The sequence below is a fragment of the Pecten maximus genome, chromosome 2 (genome assembly GCF_902652985.1).
Source record: "Pecten maximus chromosome 2, xPecMax1.1, whole genome shotgun sequence".
NCBI lineage: Eukaryota > Metazoa > Mollusca > Bivalvia > Pectinida > Pectinidae > Pecten > Pecten maximus.
Genome location: NC_047016.1, coordinates 41,680,962 through 41,708,431, shown reverse-complemented (window position 1 = coordinate 41,708,431; position 27,470 = coordinate 41,680,962). Strand labels below are relative to the sequence as shown.

The window sequence follows — 27,470 nt, the reverse complement described above, 5'->3', positions numbered from 1 at the left end:
GGAATAATAGTGATATAGTTAATATATATATATATATGATTTGTACCAATATTAAACATATATAGTGCTAATTTATCGTTTCGGTACTAGTTGGCAACTTTCTGCATTTATCAATGGCCATTTCAACCCTTGGTTCGCTGAATTAGCTCAGTTTCCACTCAATTGTAGATTTATATATATTGTATATTGTGAAACAGTGTCTCTCTGTCTCTTATCTCCATCCTTCTCTCTCTCTCTCTCTCTCTCTCTCTCTCTCTCTCTCTCTCTCTCTCTCTCTCTCTCTCTCTCTCTCTCTCTATGTGTACATGCATTTATGATATGTGTGTATGTATTTGTGAATGTTATCTTGTTTTAATATGAGTGACAAATATTGACATTATGGATGTGTGTGTATGGATGTGAATGAAATTAAGATAATTATAATTCATACATTTATATACATATAATTACATATCAGTGTGACAGTGTTGTTTTTTTGTGTTGCTGGTGACGATGTTGATGATTATGAAGATTCATTCTCTATACATTATATTGCATCGTGTTTCACTTATATTTTTGCTCTGTGTCACTGCTGGGGTAGTGACCTAAAATTATGAATAAAACATGAAACTTGATATCTTTTTGGCGTGTGTGAACTGCAATATGGTTGTCCTGTACTGTTATAGGGTCGAAATTATAAGTTTAACAATGGGAACATAATTGTTAGATATGTGGACTAGTATCATTATAGTTTACAAGGCAGTCGGTTAATTTATCAATCCAGAGCCACAAATGTATTCAACCAACACATTTACAAATGATAACTAAAGGTCTTTATGTTTATTTCTTATTTATTTATTTATTACTTAATAAATCATAAAAAAATCAAAAAAAGAAAAATATATATATGTATATAGTAATAATAATAAAAAACACAAACCAGAAAATATATTATATAATGTATAACGATAGTTGTACAATTAACATTATAGAAATACACGTAAATCTACAGTATCTTATGAGTTGTAATACTTTTTTGAGAACAGTACATACCTTTATCTATCTCTCGTGATCAACGTAAGCTTAATTTCGGATTCATGCAAAATATAGTATACCTTTTAATGGGACATACCTTCGCTTGATTAAAGTGTATGTCACCAAAATGAAACTTAATTGGAAATTATATTTTCCCCAAGTAGTGAAAGCTATAATCTTTAGTAACTAATACGGCAATTTTTACTCTCAAGGGAAACCAAAGTGCTTCAAGAATCAAGTCATAAAAATTCTCAATTCGACCCGAAGTATCACTGATTACCGCAAATTTTAACTCATATAATCTTCATTCGGGCATAGATTTTACCAATAGAAACTTTGCACGTTTCTGATGTCCGAACGAAAGAATGCCCCTTTTAATAAATAAATGCATTGTTTCATTGACGTTCATGAACATGGAAATAGAAAAAAAGAAAATATTTTATATGCATTGACATATTGTTTAAATGCCTTAGATTACATCGGTCGGCGACAGATAGATAAGTAAGACAAATCCGAAGGCGTGTGGGAGAGAAGGTGTGATTGTTGACAGGTAAATCACGACATTACTCCATATTTGTCAGCACACCGTGGGACACAGTCAGCTGGTGTCAGGTTCGAAACCAATCTCAACAGGCTACCGTATACATTAACTGGAACACAACGAAATCTTATTTTATTTCAATGTTTCTTTCCAAGAAATGGAGATAGATCACGATTTCAAGAGCAATACAAACGCCCTGAAAATTTTCTATAACCACTCATAATACAGGCATTTATCAGAGGTTGGGAGAATATTATCTCACACTTATCTTACAATTGAGGTAAATATGTACAGGAAGACGAGTTAGCTCATTATATAAATTGTCATAAATCAAGTACACCTTTTGTTCATTTCGTTTGCTTTTATCTCGTATATGGTCACATCGTATATATATATTTATCTTCTCTTGCTCTTTCTATCCTACTCAGTAAAATCCATTTCTTTAAATAGAAGTCATTCCGTCCAGATTTAGGTTCTTACTATTTCAGTTATTTTCAAAACAGTTCTCCAGATATCTTTGCATGTTTTGTGTATACCAGATCACACTCGCACTAACAAATCATTTGATATCATATTATTGCAGAGTTTCTTCCTGTAGCGACGCAATATTGATTTTCTGAATATCTCTTTTGCTTTAAAGATATCAAGCAGTATAATTATTCTATATCAAAGCTCTGTTTTATTTAAAACATAGGTAACAAGTAAAGCAAAGCGATTGTTGTGAGAATAAGAAACATAACTCTGACTGAGCTCACGTTAGACAATACGCCATTAATGTGGAACACACATCTGTGACGTATGTTATGTCATTTACCTCATTAACTACGTAATAACAAAGAGTGAATATATCCTTACTACATATACAGGGTACCAGGAAAATTTCCATCCATATTGTCTATCATTTCATTTAGGATTGCTCCTCAAACCTCATATTTTTGTCTTGAATTTGAATCCATATCCAAACCCCATTACTACACACTGTACACCCCATTACTACACACTGTACACCCCATTACCACACACTGTACACCCCATTACTACACACTGTACACCCCATTACTACACACTGTACACCCCATTACTACACACTGTACACCCCATTACTACACACTGTACACCCCATTACTACACACTGTACACCCTATTACTACACGGGAGCCTGAAGTTGGTTCCGAGTTCCGAGTTCCGTTTAAGAAAAACTGAAATATTATGTATTAGCTTTATTGGTTTTGGTCCCAGTTCCGAGTTCCGTTTAAGAAAAACTGAAATATTATGTATTAGCTTTATTGGTTTTGGTCCCAGTTCCGAGTTCCGTTTAAGAAAAACTGAAATACTATGTATTAGCTTTATTGGTTTTGGTCCCAGTTCCGAGTTCCGTTTAACCAGTTCCGAGTACCGTTTAAGAAAAACGGAACAACTATGTATAAGCTTTACGGGTTTTGGTCCCAGTTCCGAGTTCCGTTTAAGATAAGCGTATATGGGTTATATTTTTGTATTTGACTATGCTGAAAATCTTGAAAAACAAAATAAATACAATTTTTTTTAAATGGAGACGATTTGTTAACAAGAATACAAGTTATCGCACGGCACTGTACACCCCATTACAACACACTGTACATCTTGTTACTACATACTGTACACCCCATAACTACACACTGTACACCTTGTTACTACACACTACACCCCATTACTACACACTGTACACACCATTAACACACACTGTATACCCCATTAACATACACTGTACACCCCATTACTATACACTGTACACCCCATTACTACACACTGTACACCCCATTACTATACACTGTACACCCCATTACTACACACTGTACACCCCATTAGTACACGCTGTACACCCCATTACTATACATTGTACACCCCATTACTACACACTGAACACTCCATTACTACACATTGTATACCCCATTACCACACAATGTACACCCCATTACTACACACTGTACACCCCATTACTACACACTGAACACTCCATTACTACACATTGTATACCCCATTACCACACACTGTACACCCCATTACTACACACTGTACATCCCATTACCACACACTGTACACCCCATTACTATACACTGTATACCCCATAACTACAACACCGTACACCCCATTACTACACACTGTACACCTCATTACTACACACTGTACACCCCATTACTATACACTGTACACCCCATTACTACACACTGTACACTCCATTACTACACACTGTACACCCCATTACTACACACTGTACACCCCATTACTACACACTGTACATTCCATTACTACACACTGTACACTCCATTACTACACACTGTACACTCCATTACTACACAATGTACACCCTATTACTACACACTGTACACCCCATTACTATACACTGTACACCCCATTACTAGACACTGTACAAACCATTACAATACACTGTACACCCCATTACTACACACTGTACACCCCTTTACTACACACTTTACATCCCATTACTACACAGTGTACACCCCATTACTACACAATGTACATCCCATTGCTACACACTGTACACCCCTTTACTACACACTATACACCCCATTGCTACACAATATACACCCCATTGCTACACAATATACACCCCATTAGTGCATACTGTACACCTCATTTCTACACACTGTACATCCCATTACTACACAATATACATCTCATTACTACACACTGTACACCCATCACCACACACTGTATACCCCATTACTACACACTGTACACCCCATTACTACACAATATACATCCCATTACTACACAATATACATCCCATTGCTACACACTGTACACCCCATTACCACACACTGTATACTCCATTACTACACACTGTACATTTCATTACTACACACTTTACACCCAATTAATATACACTGTACACTCATTACTACACACTCTACACTCATTACTACACACTCTACACTCATTACTACACACTACATCCCATTACTACACAGTGTACACCCCATTACTACACACTGTACATCCCATTATTAAACACTGTACATCCCATTACTATACGCTGTACATCCCATTACTACACACTACATCCCATTACTACACACTGTACACCCCATTACTACACACTGTACACCCCATTACTACACACTGTACACCCCATTACTACACATTGTAAACCTCATTACCACACACTGTACACCCATTACTACACACTGTACACCCCATTACTACACACTGTACACCCCATTACTACACACTGTATGCTCCATTACCACACACGGTACACCCCATTATTACACACTGTACACCCATTACTGCACACTGTACATCCCATTACTACACACTGTACACCCCATTACTACACACTGTACACCCCATTACTACACACTGTACACCCCATTACTACACACTGTACACCCCATTACTACACACTGTACACCCCATTACTACATCCCATTATTACACACTGTACACCCCATTACTACACACTGTACACCCCATTACTACACACTGTACACCCCATTACTACACACTGTATGTCCCATTACCACACACTGTACACCCCATTACTACACACTGTACACCCCATTACTACACACTGTACACCCCATTACTACACACTGTACACTCCATTACTACACACTGTAACACCCATTACTACACACTGTACACCCCATTACTACACATGTAACCCATTACTCACACTGTACACCCATTACTACATGTACAATTATCATACACACTGTACACCCATTACTACACATGTACACCCATTACTACAACACTAGTACTAATCCCATTATACACACTGTATCCATTACCACATGTACCACAACACTTACTTACTGTAAACCATTAACACACTGTACATCCTTCCATTACTCACACTGTAACCCCATTATACACATGTACACCCATTATATCATTGTATACCTCATTACCACACACTGTACACCCCATTACTACACATTGTTCATTCCATTACTACACAATGCAACCATTACCAATACTCAATTGTACAAGAAAAAATATGTACTAATACTTCATTACATACTGGTATATAATTGTACATCTTACATGTAGGTGACTTATTTTCATTGGCATGGCCTTCATACTCAAGTTGGAACCTCATAAGGTACATGTACAATGAGATTTGAGATTAGTTTATTTTACTCAATCAAAAGTCAAATGTGGTGTTAAACATTTTCAGTGTGGGTTTTACTTAGCAAGAATGATTGTAAACACAAATAGTAAACAAGATACGCCAATACACTTAGATACACATCAAATGTCTTGGCTGCGCAGCAGGATAGGAGTATTTATATTAAATCTATAATATTTCGACAAAAGCACATGGAAATCTAGAACATTGGTATATGGTTTCACCTTTTCCTGTGATGGATAAAGATTGAAAAGACAAGTCTGAACAAAGAGTTTATGAATTCCTTTGGTAAAGTAGAATTCAATGCGATTGTAAAAAAGAAACATTGAATAGTTGAATGATAAGATAACACTACAATAGATATATATCCTTTGTTGTAGGGATATATAAACACCTACTAACTATTCTTACATTGATCATATTAAAAATATAATTCCTGTCGATTCAGAAATATTTATTTTATGTATAAAACTATAAACTAGATTACTATCCATACAAATTTAACGGAATCCGGTGTCAGGGGAGCTTGCAAATAATGCATTCGGATATTAAGTATGTTTTTTTTTCAAATATTCATGAAAACAAGATAACATTAAAAACGCATAAATCGAAAATATATTTCAAGATCTATACTTAGTAAATAGAAAAATATTCTAAAATGACACATCACTATTAATAAAGACTCAAGCTAACAAGGCTTTGTGTGACCGTAGTTCTATACACGTTGTTCCCCCACTAATTCCCTCACTGTCAAGCAATGTTATCATAAGTAAGTGTTTTGCCTCTTAACCTGTAACAACACTGTAAGATTTTCAACATAGAGGCTTTAAGAAATCAGCATTCAACAATTTTATAGACATTATAATCTACCAGATTTAGAGTAATTCAATAAATTTTGCCTCGGGATAGAAGTCTAGAGCGGTACCCGGGTGTCTTGTTTGGGCTGAGACACGCGCCTGGCTATTGTTCGGTGATTATCTGACAGTGCTTCACTGTGAGTGAGGGCCGCTACCCTATTGTGGTAGGTAGTGTATTGTGAAGAAGGTCGCGCGACACAATAGATGTTCGTACAGCTGAAGTGACGCCCAATAGCAAACAATGCATTTACAACAATTCAAACTTACCTTAACTATTTTATTGTTTAATGTTCCGATTTCCTTGCGTTATACAAATACTTTGGTAATATATAAGGTTTGTAAATGATTAACTTTTTCTATGAGATGTAATCGTACAAATACATGTGATGTTTATATGACGGATCAGAGCTCGGTGTAGGTGAAGCAATATAACACTTATATATATATGTTCTAGTAGCGAAATAAACAACAATGTATATGTGTTACGTTATCATGAATTGTTTTATTTGTTACAATTTAGTGAAAAGCATATCATTACACGAAAAACTAGTATAGGATATTATCGTGAAATAATGTATGATATATTAACATGAAATAATAATAATATGTTACATTACCGTGAAATAATAATATGCATGTATTACATAACCGTGAAAAAAAAATCGTGTAATAATAATATCCAGACACTAACGTGAAAAAAGATATTCGACACCATCGTGATATAATAATGTGACAGTATCGTGAAATAATAATATGTGACAATATCGTGAAATAATATGTGACAATATCGTGAAATAATAATATGTGACAATATCGTGAAATAATAATATGTGACAATATCGTGAAATAATAATATGTGACAGTATCGTGAAATAATAATATGTGACAGTATCGTGAAATAATAATATGTGACAATATCGTGAAATAATAATATGTGACAATATCGTGAAATAATAATATGTGACAGTATCGTGAAATAATAATATGTGACAATATCGTGAAATAATAATATGTGACAATATCGTGAAATAATTTTACGTTACATTACCGTAAAATAAGAATATTTTACCTCATCGTGAAATGATAATATATGACACTATCGTGAAATAATAATGTGTGTCATTATCATGAAATAGTTTAATGCTATATTTTCGTGAAATAATAATCATCATCATATATTATCATGAAATTATATTGCATGGCATTATCATGAATTGGACGATTATAATTCTATCAAAATATTCTTATTTTCCAGTCTTTCAATTGAGAGACAAAAAATAAATCAATAAAAAATGGTACCACAAAACTATGTAATAAGGTATAAACAACAACGTGTACGTTTGCATTCATTGTTAGGCATAGGCTTCTCTACTAAGCGCCGTAAATAATCAGTCAATGCAAAAACATTTCCATTTATTAAGTAAATTAAAAAACAGGAAAAAAAGTATTTATTGCTTAGAAAACTTTCTCATGTTTACATGCACGGAGCTTTATTGATAGTAATTGTTTACGTGTTTCGATTTACCGTTCTATTGATTTTGTCTACTTGTTTAAAATCATATCTTTATTTGCATAATCATTCCATAAATTTTAATTCAAGAAGAGGCATACAGGTATAGAATATACATAATGTAGTAGTCCGGAGTAATAATAAACAACTATTACATTTTATATGGGCAATCAAACGTGTTCCGTATCAACCGACAGTACTAATGAGTATGTAACAAGGTTAGTTTAAACCCAGCTCATCTGATAATAGTTTACCCTGACAACGTCTGAACACATAATCCACGTTAGACTGCCTATCAAAACAATAAAAAAGGATGAAACACGCAAAGCCGTCAGAGCGGATAGAATCTAATGCTATAAAGCCAATTAGGAACCAAAATTAGATAATATTGATGATTAATAATTAATTTAAATGAACCTAGGTACAGTATCCGCATGTAAGTGACAAGTACATAGATACATCACTGTCAACGCGAGCTTACTGTTACACACTACATATGCATTATACTGGACAGGAACCTCCAAACATGGCGGTCTCGGCCGGCTAATCTGCTGTATTCGAGGATAAAGTGCAGATCAGTGCGCCCTCATGCCCTAAGGTGGTGACATTTGACAAAAGCCCGGACCTATTACCCCCACAATGCTGCAGAGTGGCCCGACTATTTTGATGTTCCATCCCGTATACATATCTATCGCGTACCTGACACGATCTGTTTACCGACATCACACCAGACATATTCAATGATTCATATATTCTTTTTTAATCATTTCACGTGTTCTTTTCATGGATATTCCTTTTCCTCGTCCCGAATCTAAAATCTGAGATGACAGGTTCCCGGCATATTGTTTTCAGTACATACATTTATTGAGAAGTATTGATTGCTGAATATTTCTATGAATTAAACAAATGTTAAAATGAAATAACACGATACAAACTATATCCCAGCTGATATATTTACTGTAGAAAGGCTCCAGTTCATTAATTTATACAGATTTCAACTGATATATTTACAAAGATTTCAGTTAGTTAATTTATACAGATTTCAGCTGATATATTCATAAACTTTCAGTTAATTATTATATAGATATTCCAATTAATATATTTATAAAGATTTAAGATTCTATATTTATAAAAATATCATCTACTACATTTGCAAAGATCTCACCTTGGCTATCTATATAGGTATAACCTAGAGTGTTTATTACAATTTCACTGAGTATATTTAAATTAACATAGCATTTTCATGATGATTTTGATTTAACAAAACACCCGAGGAGTTGCTACTCGCTGGCGAGACCGTCTGCGTTTTTTTTCAATATGATTTTCATATTTTAAAATTCTCCCATTGAAACATTTTACATGATGGTTTAAGAATAGGTAAAGACTGTATGCCAATTTTACTTAATCTTTTTTTAAGGTTGGTATTATTTACTCTCGGCGAAATAACAGTTCTGGAATATTTCTTTTCTGTGATAATAATAAAAAAAATCAGTTAATTATAATCGTGTTCAATTTCCAGTCCACTATCATTGTCAAAAAAGAATATCCAAGGTGAGTGTATAATGAAATTATCATGATATCACTATGTTGTTCTAGTCTGTAACCAATCCTCAAAAGTCAAGCAACTCTTTCTCGATCTATCTATCATCTGAGTTAAACAGTACTGCACCGACGACCGGAACTCTCGGTGTCAAAAAAGGTCTGTCATGGCTGATGGTACCGACTGTCAAGAGAGAGATGGGATATTGAGAATCACTTCTATTGGACGTCTTCGTTCTAAGTGCTTCCATGTAAATCAACTGTGAGATATTCCAGAGAAATACACATAATAAACATATAATATTCATGTCATTAAAAGGCCAGCTAATAAAACTGGATTTTTAGAAAGTGACATATTATATTGCAGATTGAAAAACATATACTTTAAAAAAAATGAAGAGAGAATAGCTCATTCAACTGTAAAATGGTAGGTAAAATGATATACCTTACTCATTCGAGGCAGTAGAATGGAGACAGTTTTCTATAGAATCTTAACTGATTAACAATACAGACAAAAACAGCACGTGGAGAAATAGCTTAATTAAAACAATATTACGAATTAAAGATTTATGTTACCGAGAACCTCATCAAAATGACAATACGGGAAATTATGTTCAAAATTATTTAAAGTAATGTTTGCAATATTATGCAATCCGTAAAGTTATTGATATAAAGCGCTTGCCCTTCCTGACCCCATGGTTTTATTTTCCTTACGCCTTTCCGTCGAGCTCACTGCAACGATTTCTATTTTTGACAGTTTGTCCTGCATTGCATTCATTCCATTAGATTTAGAATTACGGATTTCTGGAACACGTGCGTATTGTCTGCATTGAATCTCTACTGTATTTTGTTCTGTTATACTAATGGGCCAATGGCCTAAAGTTTTGGACTAGAAATAGAAGTCGTTTGAACAACTAGCAATTCATACAGTAAAACATTAAATTATAATATGTATATATAAATATACTTGTCAATGATTCTAATAACTTAACATTCCAAAATACGAAAAGTATGGAATCCAAAGATTGTAACTTTTAAATAACTTTATGTATAGTTACCTTTGTTTCACATAACCCAAACGACTGCATAAACTTTGGTTATAATATATTATAAGCAAAACAATGATAACTGCATTAAAATCATTTCACTGCATATATTGCAAATTGCAATGACATACTGTTGCGGAATGGCAACTAATGATTCTGGCTTGATTTATATTAAATAATGCATCAAAAATATGATTATTATAAAATCAGTTTTCTTATATACAGTTAGCCCCTACGTTTATATGTAGTTGATTCTGTCTAGTTTCACGTTTTCTTGTATTTGGCTGTTGGGGTTCCTCGACAGCGGGGATTACCTGTGAACTGGTATGCGATAGAGTGTCTTAATCTGGGAGTGAAAACAACACAACAATCAAAGACACCAATCTCCTGTCCTATCAGCAGGAGTGTAAATAAACCTTTTTGAGAAAAAACACTTTACATGATAGCGATGTATGCTGTTGGCCCTTCAGACAACGTGCATCCCATCAATAGTCATATTGTTGTATGGGATATTATGACAACTGTAATTGTGGCGCTCAAGGCTATAGATAAGCGAGAAAAAAGATAAACATTTCACATCATCAACTGAACTGACCAGAGTATTAGTACCGTACAAACCACAATTCCTTTTATGAAAGTATTTAGTTATGGCTACAGTATATATTCCAATTTTCGACTTAGTAGACTCTTCTGTGATTTTATGGAAGTGTGGAATCAAACCAGGCCTTACCAATTGGTTACTCTTTCTCATCACAAAACTTGATATGAAAAACACGTCTTTATTGAATCCACTGGATCAAAAACAATGGGTTTTCAATGTCTGAACAAAGAAAGCTCAGAGATCAGGAAATCGTTATTAATAAGAGAGAATTTAAAAGTTCAGTGATAAGATATGACTACAAAAGAAATAAATCATTTGTAACAGAAGTATAATAATAAACACGTACATTTCGAACTATTCCTATTCTGATAATATGAAAAACGTGGAATCCTGCCAATATACAAAAATAAACAATGCACAACGACTTCAATATCTTTGTGAACATGTGTAAGGTACTGGCTGTCCAGCGGCAGATCCTCGGATGGCTGGCCTTGTCTCCAGTGTCCGACCTTGGCTGGTGACATTCAGTTAATTGTCTCGAGTAGATATTTATTGCCCGACCCTTCAGCCAGACACACACTCTCTGGACCCGTTTGCTTCAATTGTGATATTGTTACACTGCTTTTATATAAGTTAATTGAATCTTCATAGGAATTCTAAAAGAGGAACAATATTGATAATGTGCCCACTTTCCCACTCTAGATGTTAGTTTGTTCTAACCGGACTAGCGATTGTACATGTTAAAATAATAAGCTGATATTGAAGTTACAAAGAGTTGTGGCGAAGCGGTGTAAAACTAATCATGCTTTGGAAATAGGATTCAGACAACAACTGGTCTGTGTGAAGGTTCATCACTATAAAGGGCTGCCTCCTTCAGCTGTGGTTGTAAGACAATCTCGCCAGTTTACGATAATTCTGTGTCTGCAATAGCATCAAGAAAGTCTGCTATTTGGTGATTTGTCCCCGCCGTTTTAAAATCTCTATGAGCACTGAGTTCTAGCAGACACATTCGTCATGATTTCTGTTGTCTGTATATAGACGTATGGACCACCCAGCCTCATCTGTCTGTCGGCATCCACTTGTCCAAGATAAAAAAATACCAGTAGGTGTTCACCATCGCCATCCATTCTTGGAAAACTCGTATATGCTGGTGTAAGTATGAGGATAAATCCATGGGACGGATGGATTTAAACGTTTGTTTTTACCTTCCTCTTTCTATTATTCAAGGTACTCTGTTGTGAGTACGGATTTTAAATGAAAATTAACCATTGAGACAGTAAATAAAAAATGCTATCAAACATTAGGCATTGAATAAATGTCACAATAGCAAATGTAACAAGAATTCAATAAATTCACACATTTGATATATGTGTGATTCATTCGGAATACCTTTTAAGATTACGTTGCTCGATTGGGTATGCTCGCGTGTATATCCTACTGTCTGCCATCACAATCAGGTAGCATTTGCACTTAAACATCATATGGAGAAATCCTTGAATATTTAACAATTCTTTTATGAATGGTTCCTTTTATGACTTCTCTCCTCCCTCTGAGTTTACTAGTCAGAATGGTGCTAATCACCATATCATACGATTATAGCATGTCCATGACGTCGACCAACGCCTTTAATCTACGGTATATACTAATAATCCTGGCAGATAAGATACAGTACAATGTAGAACTGGAAGTACTACAATGATAATAAGTATACCCTGAGGCTCATTTCCTTTCTTTTTCCTGTATGTGAAGGCTAAACTGAACTTTAGATAACATTTTGATTTGCTGAGGGTTTTTTTTCTAAGCGACTCTGTCGTTCCTGTCTGAGTGATATAAGCGCCGGATTAAGATATATTGTCATTTTCGGTTCCTCCTCTCGAGGTAGAAAGTCGTCTTTTTTTTTTAATTATTTCCAAACAAATACTTTCAAAATCTTTACCTGGTGGCAGATACTGACTGAACTGCTTGCTGTCTCGATCAGTTTCATTTGTATTGGCAGATACTTCCTTTTCATCAGTTTCTCAAATTCATGCTGAGACAAAAACAGACTTCCTAGCAGTAGACATTGTTGTTTGGTTAGCAACAGAAAATGAAGCGGATCAAATTAGATAAGTTTCGAAAATAGAAAGTTCGATATTCCAAACAAATCATTTTATCTAAAACTAGGTTAACAATGTATTGTTGGATGTTCAGGACTTTTTGCACGTTGCTGAAAATCTGAATCAAAAAGAAAAAAATAATAAACTCTCATACTTAGCATAACCATTAGACGTCGCTTATTGCTAACGTTTATAGTTACACCGGAGACTATTCACGTAATACATGCAATATTTATCTATCTAAATAGGACATTCCCTAGAGGAAACAATGTCGTTTTGATAACTAATTAAAGATGCACCAGGCACACTGCGACGTAAAGAAAAAAACGCAATCTCTAAAATCATTTAAACATAGTTTATTACCAACTACATGGATATTTCTAATAAACGATGACATGTAAATTTGCATAAATAAGGGTTGAGTGAGTTTGATTGCTATTCAATAAATAGTTGTGCTAGGTGGTCAAAGTTCTCGATAAGTTAGCATTCATATACACACGTAAATCCACATATCATAAACACATATCGATAACAAGGGGGGAAATCATTTAATGAAACTGCTGATTCAAAACTTTTTGAGTATGATCATTTTCACGATTTCATTCTTACACACGTACAGTGGTGTAAAATGTTTTAAAAAAATCATGTGTTTTTCGTGTAAAGGCAAAACATACGATATTATTTACATACATAAGTATGTTTAGTGTAACAGTAACCAGTATTTAATGAAAATAATTTAATTTTAAAATAAACTTTTCCAACCATTCCAAAACATTGTCATTTCAATAACATATTAATAGAAACTAGTACACATTGCCCACAACCGTGCAGTATAGTAGACCATGGTTTTCTCACCAGGTTCTGTTCAGTCTAAATAAATCATGCTATACCTCAACAACGCTTCTCTAATCATCAAGCACTTAGGTCTAGTTACAAAAACCGCCGCCATCATCACTCCCAAATATATATATCGTTAAGGTATAGCATGGAAATATCGCTAGGAAGCCTATTTCTAAAATGTGACAAAACTAAAATAAATGTTTAAAATTGCCATTTATCACAGAAGGCGCGTGACACCATATCACACGTAACACAAAAACATACATATGTTATATAAATTGTGGAAGAAATTTCAATAACAGCATTAATAATATTATCTGCAATATTTCAATGAACAGTACACTTCAACAGCTTCGTAAAGAGTCAATGTTTAATTGAGCGATGACTGTGTTTTTTCTTTAACAAGTAACAGTTGGGTTGTCAATAACACCCGGATGTATAGCACTAAGTCACACAGCACTAACATGGTTGTCAAACCTGTCCAAGTCGTATTCAAACGTATACGTACGGTATGCACGCACGGTATGAACGAACGGTATAAACGCAAGGTATGAACGCCAGTGATCACGTCATCTTCTGACCAATACTCTAGCTAATGTAGTTCCGCGTATTTGGAAGTCAAATCTGATTGACAAGTTATATTTCACCACAGGTTGTCAACTCTTGCATTGGGCATATTGTTTTACATAACAAAATAATCGAAACGGGTCGTAGAGGCTAAGGGGTAGACCTCTCTTGATTGACATATTGAGTCTTCTAATGCTGCCTTCTCATGGTGCCAACTTTTCTACCAATCACCATCGTTAGCGGCCGATTTCGTTCTCAAAGACCGGCCACATGCTCCGCGTGAGCTTTTCTTTGTCTTAGATCGGATACGTTCTGCTGACATAGTTTTTCTTCTCACAGACCGGACACATACTGCGGTGACAGAATGTTCTTTCTCACAGACCGACACATACTGCTGGCAAAGTTTTCGTTCTCACAGACTTGACACGTGTTGCGGTGACAGAATGTTCTTTCTCACAGACCGGACATATACTGCTGACATATCTTTCTGTCTCACAGACCGGACACGTCCTGCGGTAACAGAATGTTCTTTCTCATAGACCGCCATAGACCGTACACGTCTTGCGGTGACAGAATGTTCTTTCTCATAGACCGGACACATACTGCTGACATAGCTCTCAGTCTCGCAGACAGGACATGTCCTGCGGTAACAGACTGGTCTTTCTCATAGACCGGACACGTCCTGCGGTGACAGAGTTGAAACTGGTGTTCCAGAATCCACCGGGGCACATTCCTCAGCATGTTGTGTCTCGTGGTGCCTTCGGTAGTCAACCTTGCGTTGGAACGAGCGACCACACTTGTCACAGGAGAAGGGCTTGAAACCTGTGTGTTTACGACAGTGTGTAATGAGATTCGATGACTGACTAAAGGCTTTGCCGCAGTGTGTGCATTTGTACGGCTTTTCTCCTATAAAACAAAAACCAAAGGGTGTGTCAGAAATCGGATATAAACCTAATATACACCTAAAACACAATAGAACGATACGGCAAACACACTATAAAATTTTTCAATCAAATATTTCAAAGAATAATAATTTGAAAGTCAAGTACATGTTTATATGCATCCTTCTATAATATTTACACATTTATGATATTATCAGACATAGAAGGATTAACATCTCGACACCAATGTGTCGTATATTAGTTTTCAATGCGACCATCCTACCACTTGTACATTAGTTAATTTAGTAACTTAACAATACTAAGACATACTGTTATTCCTGCACCATTAATCAAGATAATAAACTAAACAAAGATCATGTAAATGTCATTTTGACACTACTGGATAAGAAATAAGAGATTTTACACAATACCTATTAACCTGTTGTTTATCTGGTATTACGGCAGTTTTATATTTATTTCTTTGTTGTTTATTTGTCGTTACGCCAATTCTGTGTTTATCTGTTATTATTTATCTGGTGTTACGACAGTTCTGTGTTTATGTGTTTGTTGTTTACCTGGTATTAAGAAAGTTCTGTGTTTATATTTGTTAGCTTATCATTTATCTGTCGTTACGACAATTCAGTGTTTATTTGTTTATTATTTATCTAGCGTAACGACAGTTCTGTGTTATTTGTTTGTTGTTTACCTCTCGTTACGACAATTCAGTGTTTATTTGTTTATTATTCATCTGGTTTTACGACAGTTCTGTTTTTTTACCTGGGATTACAACAGTTTTGTGTGTATTTGTAACGTTATATTTTTCTACTCAATTTTAAAGCAGTCTAGTTTATGAAAACTTGATTTATTTCATTAACGCTTTAAGACATGCACATGGCTCATTTCGTATTGGCGACGTGCTATTTCGTTGCTGTGCTTTGAAGCTCCGATGTATCCCTAGTATTCCTAGAGGGAGTGTGTTCCGACTCATGTGGACTCCGGGATTGACAGTGACAGGGAAACTCGTCGGTGCGGATTTACAGTGTCAATCTCGTGTCTGATCAGGGAAATTACCGCAGTAATCGGAATCATATAAACACTAGGGTGACCCGCCTTCCAACCTATTGTGTTAGACGACGTTCTGACAAAGTTCACGCCTCAAATTTGGTTAAGAATTCAAACCAGTAGAGGTTAATGTTATCTTCGTCAGCATCTTTGATTTAATTATGACCGTGGTTCGGAAAACTTCGATTTATGCAGATATCAAAAATTAGCATTCCGATCTGCCAGCGTAAACAGAGTCGTGACAAATCAAGGGGACCCAATCCAATAAGCCGCTGGGACCATTACATAGATTGGCCGGGGACCAATCTCAAACTGGCTCTCTCACTCGATCTATTGGGAAAATCAAATAGCAAGGAGAGTTGAAACTGACCAGGCTTGGCAGGCAAACGTCACATTAGATGTCGAATCTTTGATACTGACAGAGATGTGATTGATTAATTAGTTTACAAGCAAGTATTAGGTGTCCGATCCTTTATAACATCATACTCCCGACCCTCCTTCAGAGTCAGGTCAGCGTTACCTCAATACAGACGTTGATGAAGACGTTTATTTTCTCGATTTGTATTTCCCGTTAAAACATTAAGGAACATAGTTTGATTAAATGTTTTCTGATTGTGTTGTGATAACCGGTGTAGCTCATCCTGGTGGGATTATTCGTGCTGATTGTCGGACTGACATTCCAAAGTTATATCAGTGTAATTCACCAATTAAGTTACCCCAACACGCCCAGCCTTGCGGACAAGTTAGCTTTTATTCAAATAATCAAATTCCGAAACGGTTAAGATAATTCAACAGTATGAATTGCTGATTCTGCAGACACCTTCACTTTTTCAATATTTTGATTGGACTAATAAAAAAATGGTTTACAATGTTCAAGATCATTGCATGGCAATACAACAGAAAGCAAAATCAAACGAGTTTGGTGTGAACATCAGAATATGTTGCCCTAGTCGACACAATAAAACCCCCAACAAGAAGGATGCCCAATAAAATTATTAAGAAGGGGGAAAAGTTCGTTTGAATGGAAATGATCTCTTTTCAGATCGATTACGGTATTATAACATGCTTGGCAGACTATCAACTTTCGTTTGCATATGTAGAATGTAGCTTTCAAAGAATAAATGTTTCAAATACTGGAAACCGTCAGATAGCAAAATCTTTTTAAAAACATTGCCGTTAATTTATCTTTTGCAGGCATATCTGACATCGATGACTAATCCCATGCTTGAAACAAGTACCAGAAGCAATGCTCCTGTTGAAACAGCAACTACAGTATCACTGAATCAACGATGATGACTCCGAGCTTGACAGCTAAGTATACGGTTGTCAGTAATAATTCGAGAGATGAGGGTTTACCTATAATAACTCAAAGTTTATTACGTGAAACATGACTGATAAAATATCAGAAACAGATTTAAAACGTGAAGTGTTCGGGAGTTAACAAAACAAAGTAAACAATATAAAGTAAACAATAGATGCTTATGCTAAACAATCATCTGTGTTATATAAATAAAGATTAATAATTACTTCATATTTGAAATTTGTTAACACGTCACAACATGACTACGCCATTATCAAATAATAAGCATATTAAGTTTATGGTATATTAATATATAGTATATCATTTCTGTAAGTAATTCCTGGGGAAATCAGTTTTGAGAATAATGGTTACACCTATACTGCTTAATTGTGAAACTTCCACGTGCTTTTACGATCTACTAGACCCCTCAATCCATACATTATAAATGGGATTAGCATGATCGGAGAAATCACCGGCCCATCACTTCTCCGAAATTAACAACTCTTTTTTTTACATGACATAACTACATGTAATTAGGAAAATCATATTTCCATGTTCTATTTTTCATTAACCGATTGTCTTTAATAATTATAATTCACTTTTGATAACCAATTTGGCGGACATTCCAGGTAGACACTCCGAAGGAAAGATTATCACCAGGATCAACACACCATATGGCACAGTCATCGACCCGACACGCTCCACCGATCTCTTATTAATACCCTAAGCGACACAAGATACTGGTTCACCATAGTGTAACACCTTGACTTTTATTAAGAATTAATTGGTTTCACTAGATATTCCCGTGTATATCTCCTGAGTTTATGGGATTAATGGATATTTTAATTAATTATCAAGTCGTGTTCCATCAATCTAGAAACTTTCTTTTCTATACAGCTAGTAACCGGTAAAATTTTCCGCAGTTATTAACAATGGGAATGGATGGATATTTATGGGGTACGAACGATGGATGGGTTATCTATTAGGGACCAAAGATATCTGGGTCATATATTGGGGGACCAAAGATGGCTGGATTATCTCTTTGGGAACCAAAGATGATATCTGGGTTATCTATTGGGGGACCAAATATGGTTGGGATAGCTCTTTGGACCAAAGATGACCGGAGTATATATTGAGGACAAAAGATTTCTGGGTTATTTCTGTGGAACCAACGATGTTTGGGTTATCTATTTGGACAGAACGATGGAAAAGATTACTGGGTTATCTCTGGAGAACAAAAGATTACTGGGTTATCTGTTGGGGTTGGGAAACCAAAGATTGATGGGGTATCTATTTTGAAACCAAAAATAGTCGAGTTATGTATTGTGTATCAAAGAAAACATATATGCTATCTACTGGGACTAAAGATGGTCAGGATATCTATTTGGGAACCAAATTGGTCTGGGTAATCTTATGGTAACCCAAACACTTTGGTTATCTACAGCTACAGGGAACTTCGTTTTGTTTGTTTTTATTTAACGTTCTATTAACAGCCAGGGTCATTTAAGGACGTGCCAGATTTTGGAGGTGGAGGAAAGCCGGAGTACCCGGACCTACGGTCAGTACCTGGCAACTGCCCCACTTGGGTTTCGAACTCGCCACCCAGAGTTGGGGGGCTAGTGATAAAGTTTCGGGACACCTTCACCACTAGGCCACCGCGGCTATACAGGAAACAAATATGTCTTAGTTATTTACTGCGAACAAAAGATGACAGGATTGCAAAGGACAGCAAACAGCGAAAGGTTTATTGATGTACTGTACTGGGGCAACGTCTTAAGAGTAAGAATAATGACGATCGGCTTTTAGCTTACAACAAAATGTTAAAACCAAATATGGTACTTGTCAAGAACTAGGAACGCATGTTACTATAGATTTGGTGAATGACATCGTGTTGTAATTTGCTTGTATTTTGTTAGGATCATAGCTATATAAACAACCAAATGTGTTATCCGGTGTTACTGTACTGAATATTTAAGACACTCGTGTTATCAATAATAAAATATATTTTTATAAGAAAACATTCAAGCTTACATCAATAAAAATCGCCTACGTTTGAATGTTGATTAAAGATGAACCTAAATGAGGAATAAAGACCTGATGAGTATAGGCCTACGGGATCATCTGTAATATAAGTCTATGTAACATATCGAGTCATATATTCTTGATATAGGTACCTCAAATAAAGTAAAATAGAAAGTACGTTTTGAAATAAAGAATATTTCCCATTCGATATAATGCGTTATTTGACAGTAAGCAGTATCAATACCAGCCACACGTACAAATGCCTCAATCTAGTAAAGGGTAAAAGTTCGCAAAAAACATATTTAGACGGTGTTTTTTTTTTGCTTCAGTTGCAAGCTTGTGCTGTCAAAGTACTCTCAATATTTTTAACACGCTATATTTTTCTGTTTTGTGCAACATACACATGCTAACATTATTATATGTGGTCATTTTTGTTAAAGTTGTAAATGTCTCTGATTTGTGCTATTCATTTTATGTTGTGCTATTTATATTACGTTGTGGGATTTTGTGCTGTTTATTTATTTTGTGGTATTTGTTTTATTTTTGCTATCTGTATTTATTTTTTCTCTTTTTAAACATTATAAATGTCCCTGATTTGTGTCACTGTTTTCACGAATTTATTGTTTTATGATTGCTTTTAACTTAATAATTAAACTTGTTTGTTTAGTTTTTATTTACATCTTGTGGCGATGTTGTTGTCGCCTTTTATTTATTTATCTTTTGTTTTCTTTATAAATAATCATATTTTTTGTAAACATAAACATTAGCTGACATTGTAATAGGTTCCAGTTGAAACAGCGAATTCTAAATCTGATATTCCCAAGCGTTCGTCAATTTAACCCTTCGATTACTCTGTCCGAAATCTGGATTGCCAAGAGCCGGCATGGTACAAATATGACCACGTTAACTCTGGTGATGATTAGGTAGGCAACCACCTGACAATTAATTCCTACATTTTATTAATGCTTCGCTTACCAACAACCTCATGTTGCAATTGTCCACATTAAAGATTGCTTATTGACGATATGCTTTTTCGTTATACAAAAATATCGCAATGTCACAATACATCAAGAATGTTATTGAACTGCATGGTGATAGCGATATATCTGGATCACTTTTAAATGCACATTCGCTTTGCTGCGTTTGGAATCTTTTGAAAAAAAGTTGGTTAGAATAGAAACCTTTGTAAAGCAAATTAATTTTGTAAGTACACATACGATATGGTTATGCTGTGATTCTTAAAACAATGTTAAAGTGTTAAAAATTTTGTTACCTGTATGGATATACGTGTGTTTCTTCATGTCAGATTTCTGGTGAAACCTCTTCCCGCAATATGGGCAGGGGTATGGTCGTGTATCGCTGTGAATTAGGAGGTGGGTTGACAAGGTGGAGGACCGCTTGAAGCTCTTCCCGCATTGCTGGCACTGAAAACTTTTCTCCTGTGTGTGCACTGCCCTATGTTGGGTCAAACTGACCGAATGTCCGAAAGTCTTGTTACAAACCTCACAAGCGTACGGCCGTCGTCCGCTGTGGGACCGACGCACGTGCACTTCGAGTCCGTGTGGTGTGCTGAATTGCTTCATGCATTTCATACATTCAAATGAACCTTTGACCATACCGGTAACCTCGCCCTCCTCAGAATACTTCACCATATTCGGCAGGAAGGGGTTGACCATGTCCTTCCTCTGTCCAAAGAATCTGTAGAGGCGTGGGTCTGTCCAGAAGGACGCCTGTCCGTACGAGAAGAGAGGCGATCGGTAGAAAACTTGTGCGAACTGGTAGCGGTAAAGATCAGACATCGTTGCATTCTTCATGGCGTTCTGGAGGGCCGTATGTGAGGGCACATTTATACCTATAAAACATAAAAAAATACTGTTTATTTCAAATCATTTGACTTTTTTTTGTAAATCAATTCCGTAATTACAGTTCATTAATGCTTTGTCTCATATTTGTTTTGATTAAACATTTCTTGATTTTTTCTATCCAATCGACTGGAAACAACTTTGTCAATAAGATTTGATAAAAATTTAGACCATTTCTTTGATAAGTGATCTCACAGATAGTCGTGGCCATTGAATTGGATAATGAAAGGTTACAGGATAAATAACAATTACAAAATTCTTACATGATGGAGATTTATTCGTGTGCACTTGTTTTTTGATTGGTTCACACAGCCAAGGCCTGAATGCATTAAAATTAGCCCCCTCTATTGCCGACTGGCTTATCTGCCCTTGGTGGTTGTCTTCCGTTGGGTCCGACATTGATCCACTTCCGGGTGATAGTGATGACGTAGATTTTGACGAATGAGCTGGTGATGGAGATCGCATGCTGGTATCGGTGGTTAGATCTGAAAATGATGATAAGGATTGAGTTAAAAAGGTATTAGATTTATAAATATTCTCACGTAAACAGATTGAATAACAGAAAGTTGGAACTTCTTTAAACCGTGCTTTTGAAACATTGGTTAAGTATATCTGCTACTGTTAAAAGGATGTTTTTTTTTTACTATTTCGTCCCTTTAATATTGAAAATTAGTAAATTAAAAAAAAAAAAGAAAGAAAAAAAGACAGTCATACTTTTTTACTTACATACTTCAAAAAAACATAAGATATTTTACTTTTTTTGAAATTATTTATATTATCAAAAGTGATTTGTACTTTAAAAGTTAATATGTGAAGTGATGGAAAATAACTAAACTTATCTTACATCTGTAATTTGTAAATAGATAAACCTAACCTTGATGATTGAAGAGTCATAACTACGTAACAGAAAAAAATGCTGAAGCTAAGCTAGTTATAACGGGTTAATTATCCTGAATAACAAGCAGTGTGTCAGAGTACACACAGTGTTCTATTTCATATCGCTATGACATCGTTTAAGCATATATTATTTATGTGATAATTTAGTTTACCGCAATGTACGCGCTCCTGTGTAAAAAAAACCCTCCTAAACGCTCCTTTGATTGACGTTTAATATGTGAAAGATTGCAACGATAGATCATTGATGTGTATCGGCAGTCTGATATGGATTATAACTCCATCGCTACTCCCGCCGGGAACCGACAAATTGCCTCGTCACGGCTCAGTGATGGCGCAGATCCAGTCATCCATGTTTCTTAATTTCATACCCGAATGAACAAGTACACTTAAAAATGCACATCCCTAAACACATTTCCGCTAAGAAGGCATCAAATGACCTGATTAAAAGTCTATCAATCTCACAGATTAAGTTATGTTTTATCATAAACCTTTGCTTTGAATTGTGTGTATTTCCTGGTCAAGTTTTTGACGACAGGTGAGCGGCAGAGGGGAACTTCCGCCAATAAAAAGCGATTTACTTTAAATGCCAGAAGCTACTGATTGTTATTGGGGTATTGTTGTGATTGTTGCTTCCGCTAATGAAGATCTTACCCGGAAATGATGTCAAAAACCCCCGAACGAGTCCACTGAACACATGGTGCCGTTTACCAAAATCTGTACGGGCGCGATCGAGATCATGTCCCATTCTACACGGCACGCGGCCGGAATCACATTCTACTTCCTATCCGAAAATTACAATGACTTTTTTTGTGACAAATTATGATTGAACTTTAATGAATTATGAAAAGGTGTGATGTTTAGAATATCTGTTATACACTGCATTTCGCGCCAATACTGGTTAAGGCTCACTAGAAATATTATTTTTTCTCCAGCGAACATTTTCGATGAATCTTCACTAATATGTGTTTGCAGGTTGTATATTGTATCAAAATCTGCGTGGATTTTTCATAACAAGTGATGGAAATATTGCTAAAAAATCAAAGAGGCATATTTTAAAACAAGACTTAATAAATTTTAGTATGATAGTTTCTTACAAACTCATTTTAGTCTAACCGATTCAATTTATTTGTAGAGGTTTGGTGATGTACGGGTTAAGTGATATTCGTGATCTAGTCTGTGTGCAGGGTGTTTATAAGATCTGTGTAAATAAGTGATATATATGGCTATGTGTGGATGCTTATAGATATGTATACTTATGGGTGATAAATGGCAAGGTCCCATTGGTAAATAAATCAATGAAAATTTTCACATAATAGAAAATGTCGGTGTCCGGTTTCGTTGTGTTAAAACTATCATATGAAACAAAAGTCACAAAATTCACAAACGATTTCGTCGATGAAGCCTGGCTTAATCCCTACGCTTAATTTGAATCAGAAATGTTGATCAAATTAATAATCAAATTAATAATCAAATCGGAGTATCTAAATATCCTTAAGACAAATTGATATTATCAACAAACAAATTGTATATTACATTTCATTTATATTTAATATCAGTAAAACATTGAAAATTATGGAAAGTATTTTATGTTTATATTTAATTTTTGAGAAATAATAATTGTATCATTTTCAAGGTTAAAATCTGGAATTTGATTTAAGAAATTTCATTTAATAAATATCACACAAAAAGATTTGGAGACGCAAATTAATAAAAGTTTACAGTTTGAAAATCGATGATGTTTTTGAGTTGATTTCCCGTGAGAGAAAAACATTATTGGTAATATGTAGACCATTATTATCGTAATAACACTATCTACTTATATATACTTAGATTTAAGTACAACAAGATAAATATATTATACAATGAACGTAAGGCTCATATGATTCAGAAATAGTTTAATTAATCTATTGACTAATAATTTTAATTTAAACATAATTATATCGCGGTGGAACATATATTATACAAGAAAATGAAAGTATTCAGAAACAAGTATATAGTACTTAAGTAAATCCGTATCTGCGTGTTTATAGAATAGGTATTGAACATTACTTACTTATTTACATATGTCAAATATATGATATGTACAGGGAAAAAAAGAGAAAGGGTGCAAGAGTATTTAAAAATCTGTCCTAAAAATGGGTCGATTCAAAACTATTTTTCTCAACACATTATCAATACAAAATTATGATTTTGGAGTATGATATTAAGCTAAAAGAATAAGTAAATGTTTTTCTCGAAAAGTTGGAACGAAAATAATTTTTAAATTTGCTAATAAGATATACAGGTATATAGTGGGAAAATAAAATAAACAAGTTTGTCGCATTACTTAATACAGAGAGTTAAAATAACTTTGAAAGATTGATCTTTGAAAGTTTAAAGCCTTATTCCATTCATTTACGAACAGGAAAATGTACATGTAGATTTTAATCTATATATGAAAACTTAGAATGTAAATGATATATTCAGTTGCTTTAGAAAAAAGAGTAAGAAAGGAATAAATAATTGTTGAATAGTTTATTATTTCTGATTTTGATTTACTCTGTCTAACGGCAAAATTATTTACTTAATTAATAAACATATGATTACAGATATACAGTTGTATATATGTTTTACGAAGTCCGCTGTATCAAAGATTGGCAAAATAGGAATTTACACGCGGTAAAGCTTATCAGCAAAAAGTGAAAGAAAAACCGGAAAAAAAAATAACGCAAAAATCTAGAAAGATAACTGTTATAGATCAGAAAGGTGTTATCTTGGACGAGCATTGTGATTATCATGAGAAGAAAAATACAACAGATTTATAAATCCATTAAAACCGGAACAGGATTAGCGAAGTAATTTTTCCCGGGGATATTTTTAATCAGACATTACATACTTATAGTGAAATGCGTATCTTAAAACTATTTAATCCCTACCGTTAATTTTCTATACATATGAATATAGTGTGTTGATCTAAGAAAGCGCTGATTTATCAAAACTCTATCTAAATATTTTTTTTTATAATTGATAGTAAATTAATCGTGATTTTGTTCATATAAAGCATAACGTTTGCGTAGCGATATATGATATATAGGGTTTATATATCATTTTCCGCCTCACACGGAATATGCCATTTTAAGAAGAAAAAAACGTTTATTTTGAAGAAACTTTGTTCTTTAAACGTTAAACAAATTATTTTATATTATGGAATGAATTCCACAACAATATCCTGTTATTAAGAAGTTCCATTAAATGCTTGATTTCACTGCAAATGTAATTAAACATATTCTGAAATCTTGGCAAGAGATACTCGGAGGGTATTCCAATTTTGTAATCCCTGGAGTAATGTCGGATATATACAAAATTTCTACTTAATCCAAAGACATATATTCTGTGCATCAACGAAAGAGTGGAGATACACTTACTTATTAGATGGTTCAAATTTGTCTTAATAAAAATGTATATTGGCAGCTTAGGAAATCTTTTTTTTTAATTGTGGCTTAAACGAAGATATAAAATAAAGTGTAAAATAAAATACATCATAAAATAATGAAACCAGTGCGTGTTTTACCAAGTTAAGCATTTTCATTTTAAAGAAAACTTCTGGCATATTATAGAATTAAATCACATACTCTGAATTAATGAAATCACAGTCACAGATTTTGAATTATATATATTTTTTCTTGAAAACATTGTTTGAAAAATATTGAAATACCTTTTCTTCTCGGAGAGACGATGGTGAAGGCACTTCGGTGTTGCGAGTCAACTGAAGTTTCGCTCATTGTTTCTTCTTCTTCTTCTTTCTTAATAAGGAAGGAACGGGGCATTCCAATAAGAGAAAGTTAATAAATATACTGTCACCTATGTTATAACAATAATGTGCATCCTTCACGGCGCGGTTATTAGTAATGTCGATCCACAAGTGCTGTCTGAACTGAGAGTGGAGTTATGAGTGATACATCGGGAAATTTAGTTCACTACACACTGAAAAATAACACAGCAAATTTGTTAATAACACTCGCCCTTGCATCTGTTACTTTCATCGATTATAGCGAGCATGCGCAAAGTGCATTGTATTACACAGGTGTAAAAACTCTCACGGAAAATCTGGGAATGATTGGCGGAGAGTTGTGAACAGCCACGCCCCCTACATAATGAGATTAAGCTCGTCCTCGTGGTGAGATACGAGCATCTCAGCTAGCAGTGAATGGCATTCGTCAATCTATCCCTTGTGTCCAAATCTGAAGGGGAATTTTTATGGCCCTCTATTCTCTTAGGAGAACCCGTTGTTTAATTTAGCGATTTAGGTGCCTTACGAGGTAGCCTGTCGGTCGGGTGGGGGTTTACGTCGGCCCGAGATCCCTCGTCATAACATCAGAGGCTTTACTCTGGCTTTGGCCGTACCTCTATACCATAAAGCACAACACCAACGGACATAATCTTTTACAAAATAACACAATTATTTTAAGTAAAAATCACAATATATTTTCGCGTGAATCATGAACGCAACCGAATGTAGAATTTGGTACTTACCTTGCTGTTTGACACATATTTTAGGGTATTAGTATTAATTCAGACAAAACATATCTTAACTTGTTATTTTATATAAACACACAATAAAGAACTAATGACAACGTCACATCTTAGATTAGATGAGTACACAGTCAAGTATTACATTCATTTAAATCTGCCGGAAAATCATATTTAGTGTCAAATTAAGA

The 27,470-nt window shown here is 34.7% G+C and overlaps 1 protein-coding gene across 1 annotated transcript; it reads right to left on the bottom strand.

The window, feature by feature from the left end:
- Nucleotides 1-13,679: 13,679 nt before the first annotated feature.
- LOC117322120 (zinc finger protein 415-like) lies at nt 13,680-26,795 on the bottom strand. The gene is made up of 4 exons (XM_033876881.1): nt 26,465-26,795; nt 22,137-22,358; nt 21,285-21,863; nt 13,680-15,652 (listed from the first exon to the last, which is right to left on the bottom strand). Exons 1-4 carry the CDS (start codon nt 26,574-26,576, stop codon nt 15,411-15,413), a joined length of 1,155 nt encoding a protein of 384 aa, XP_033732772.1. The 5' UTR covers nt 26,577-26,795; the 3' UTR covers nt 13,680-15,410.
- Nucleotides 26,796-27,470: the final 675 nt, after the last annotated feature.

Coding starts and splice junctions, on each gene's coding strand:
- LOC117322120 (XM_033876881.1), bottom strand. CDS start 26,576: ATGCCCCGTTCCTTCCTTATTAAGAAAGAAGAAGAAGAAGAAACAATG. Junction 22,359..26,464: donor CGTCTCTCCGAGAAGAAAAG/GTATTTCAATAT, acceptor CATCATTTTCAG/ATCTAACCACCGATACCAGC. Junction 15,653..21,284: donor ACACACGTATATCCATACAG/GTAACAAAATTT, acceptor TTTGTTTTATAG/GAGAAAAGCCGTACAAATGC.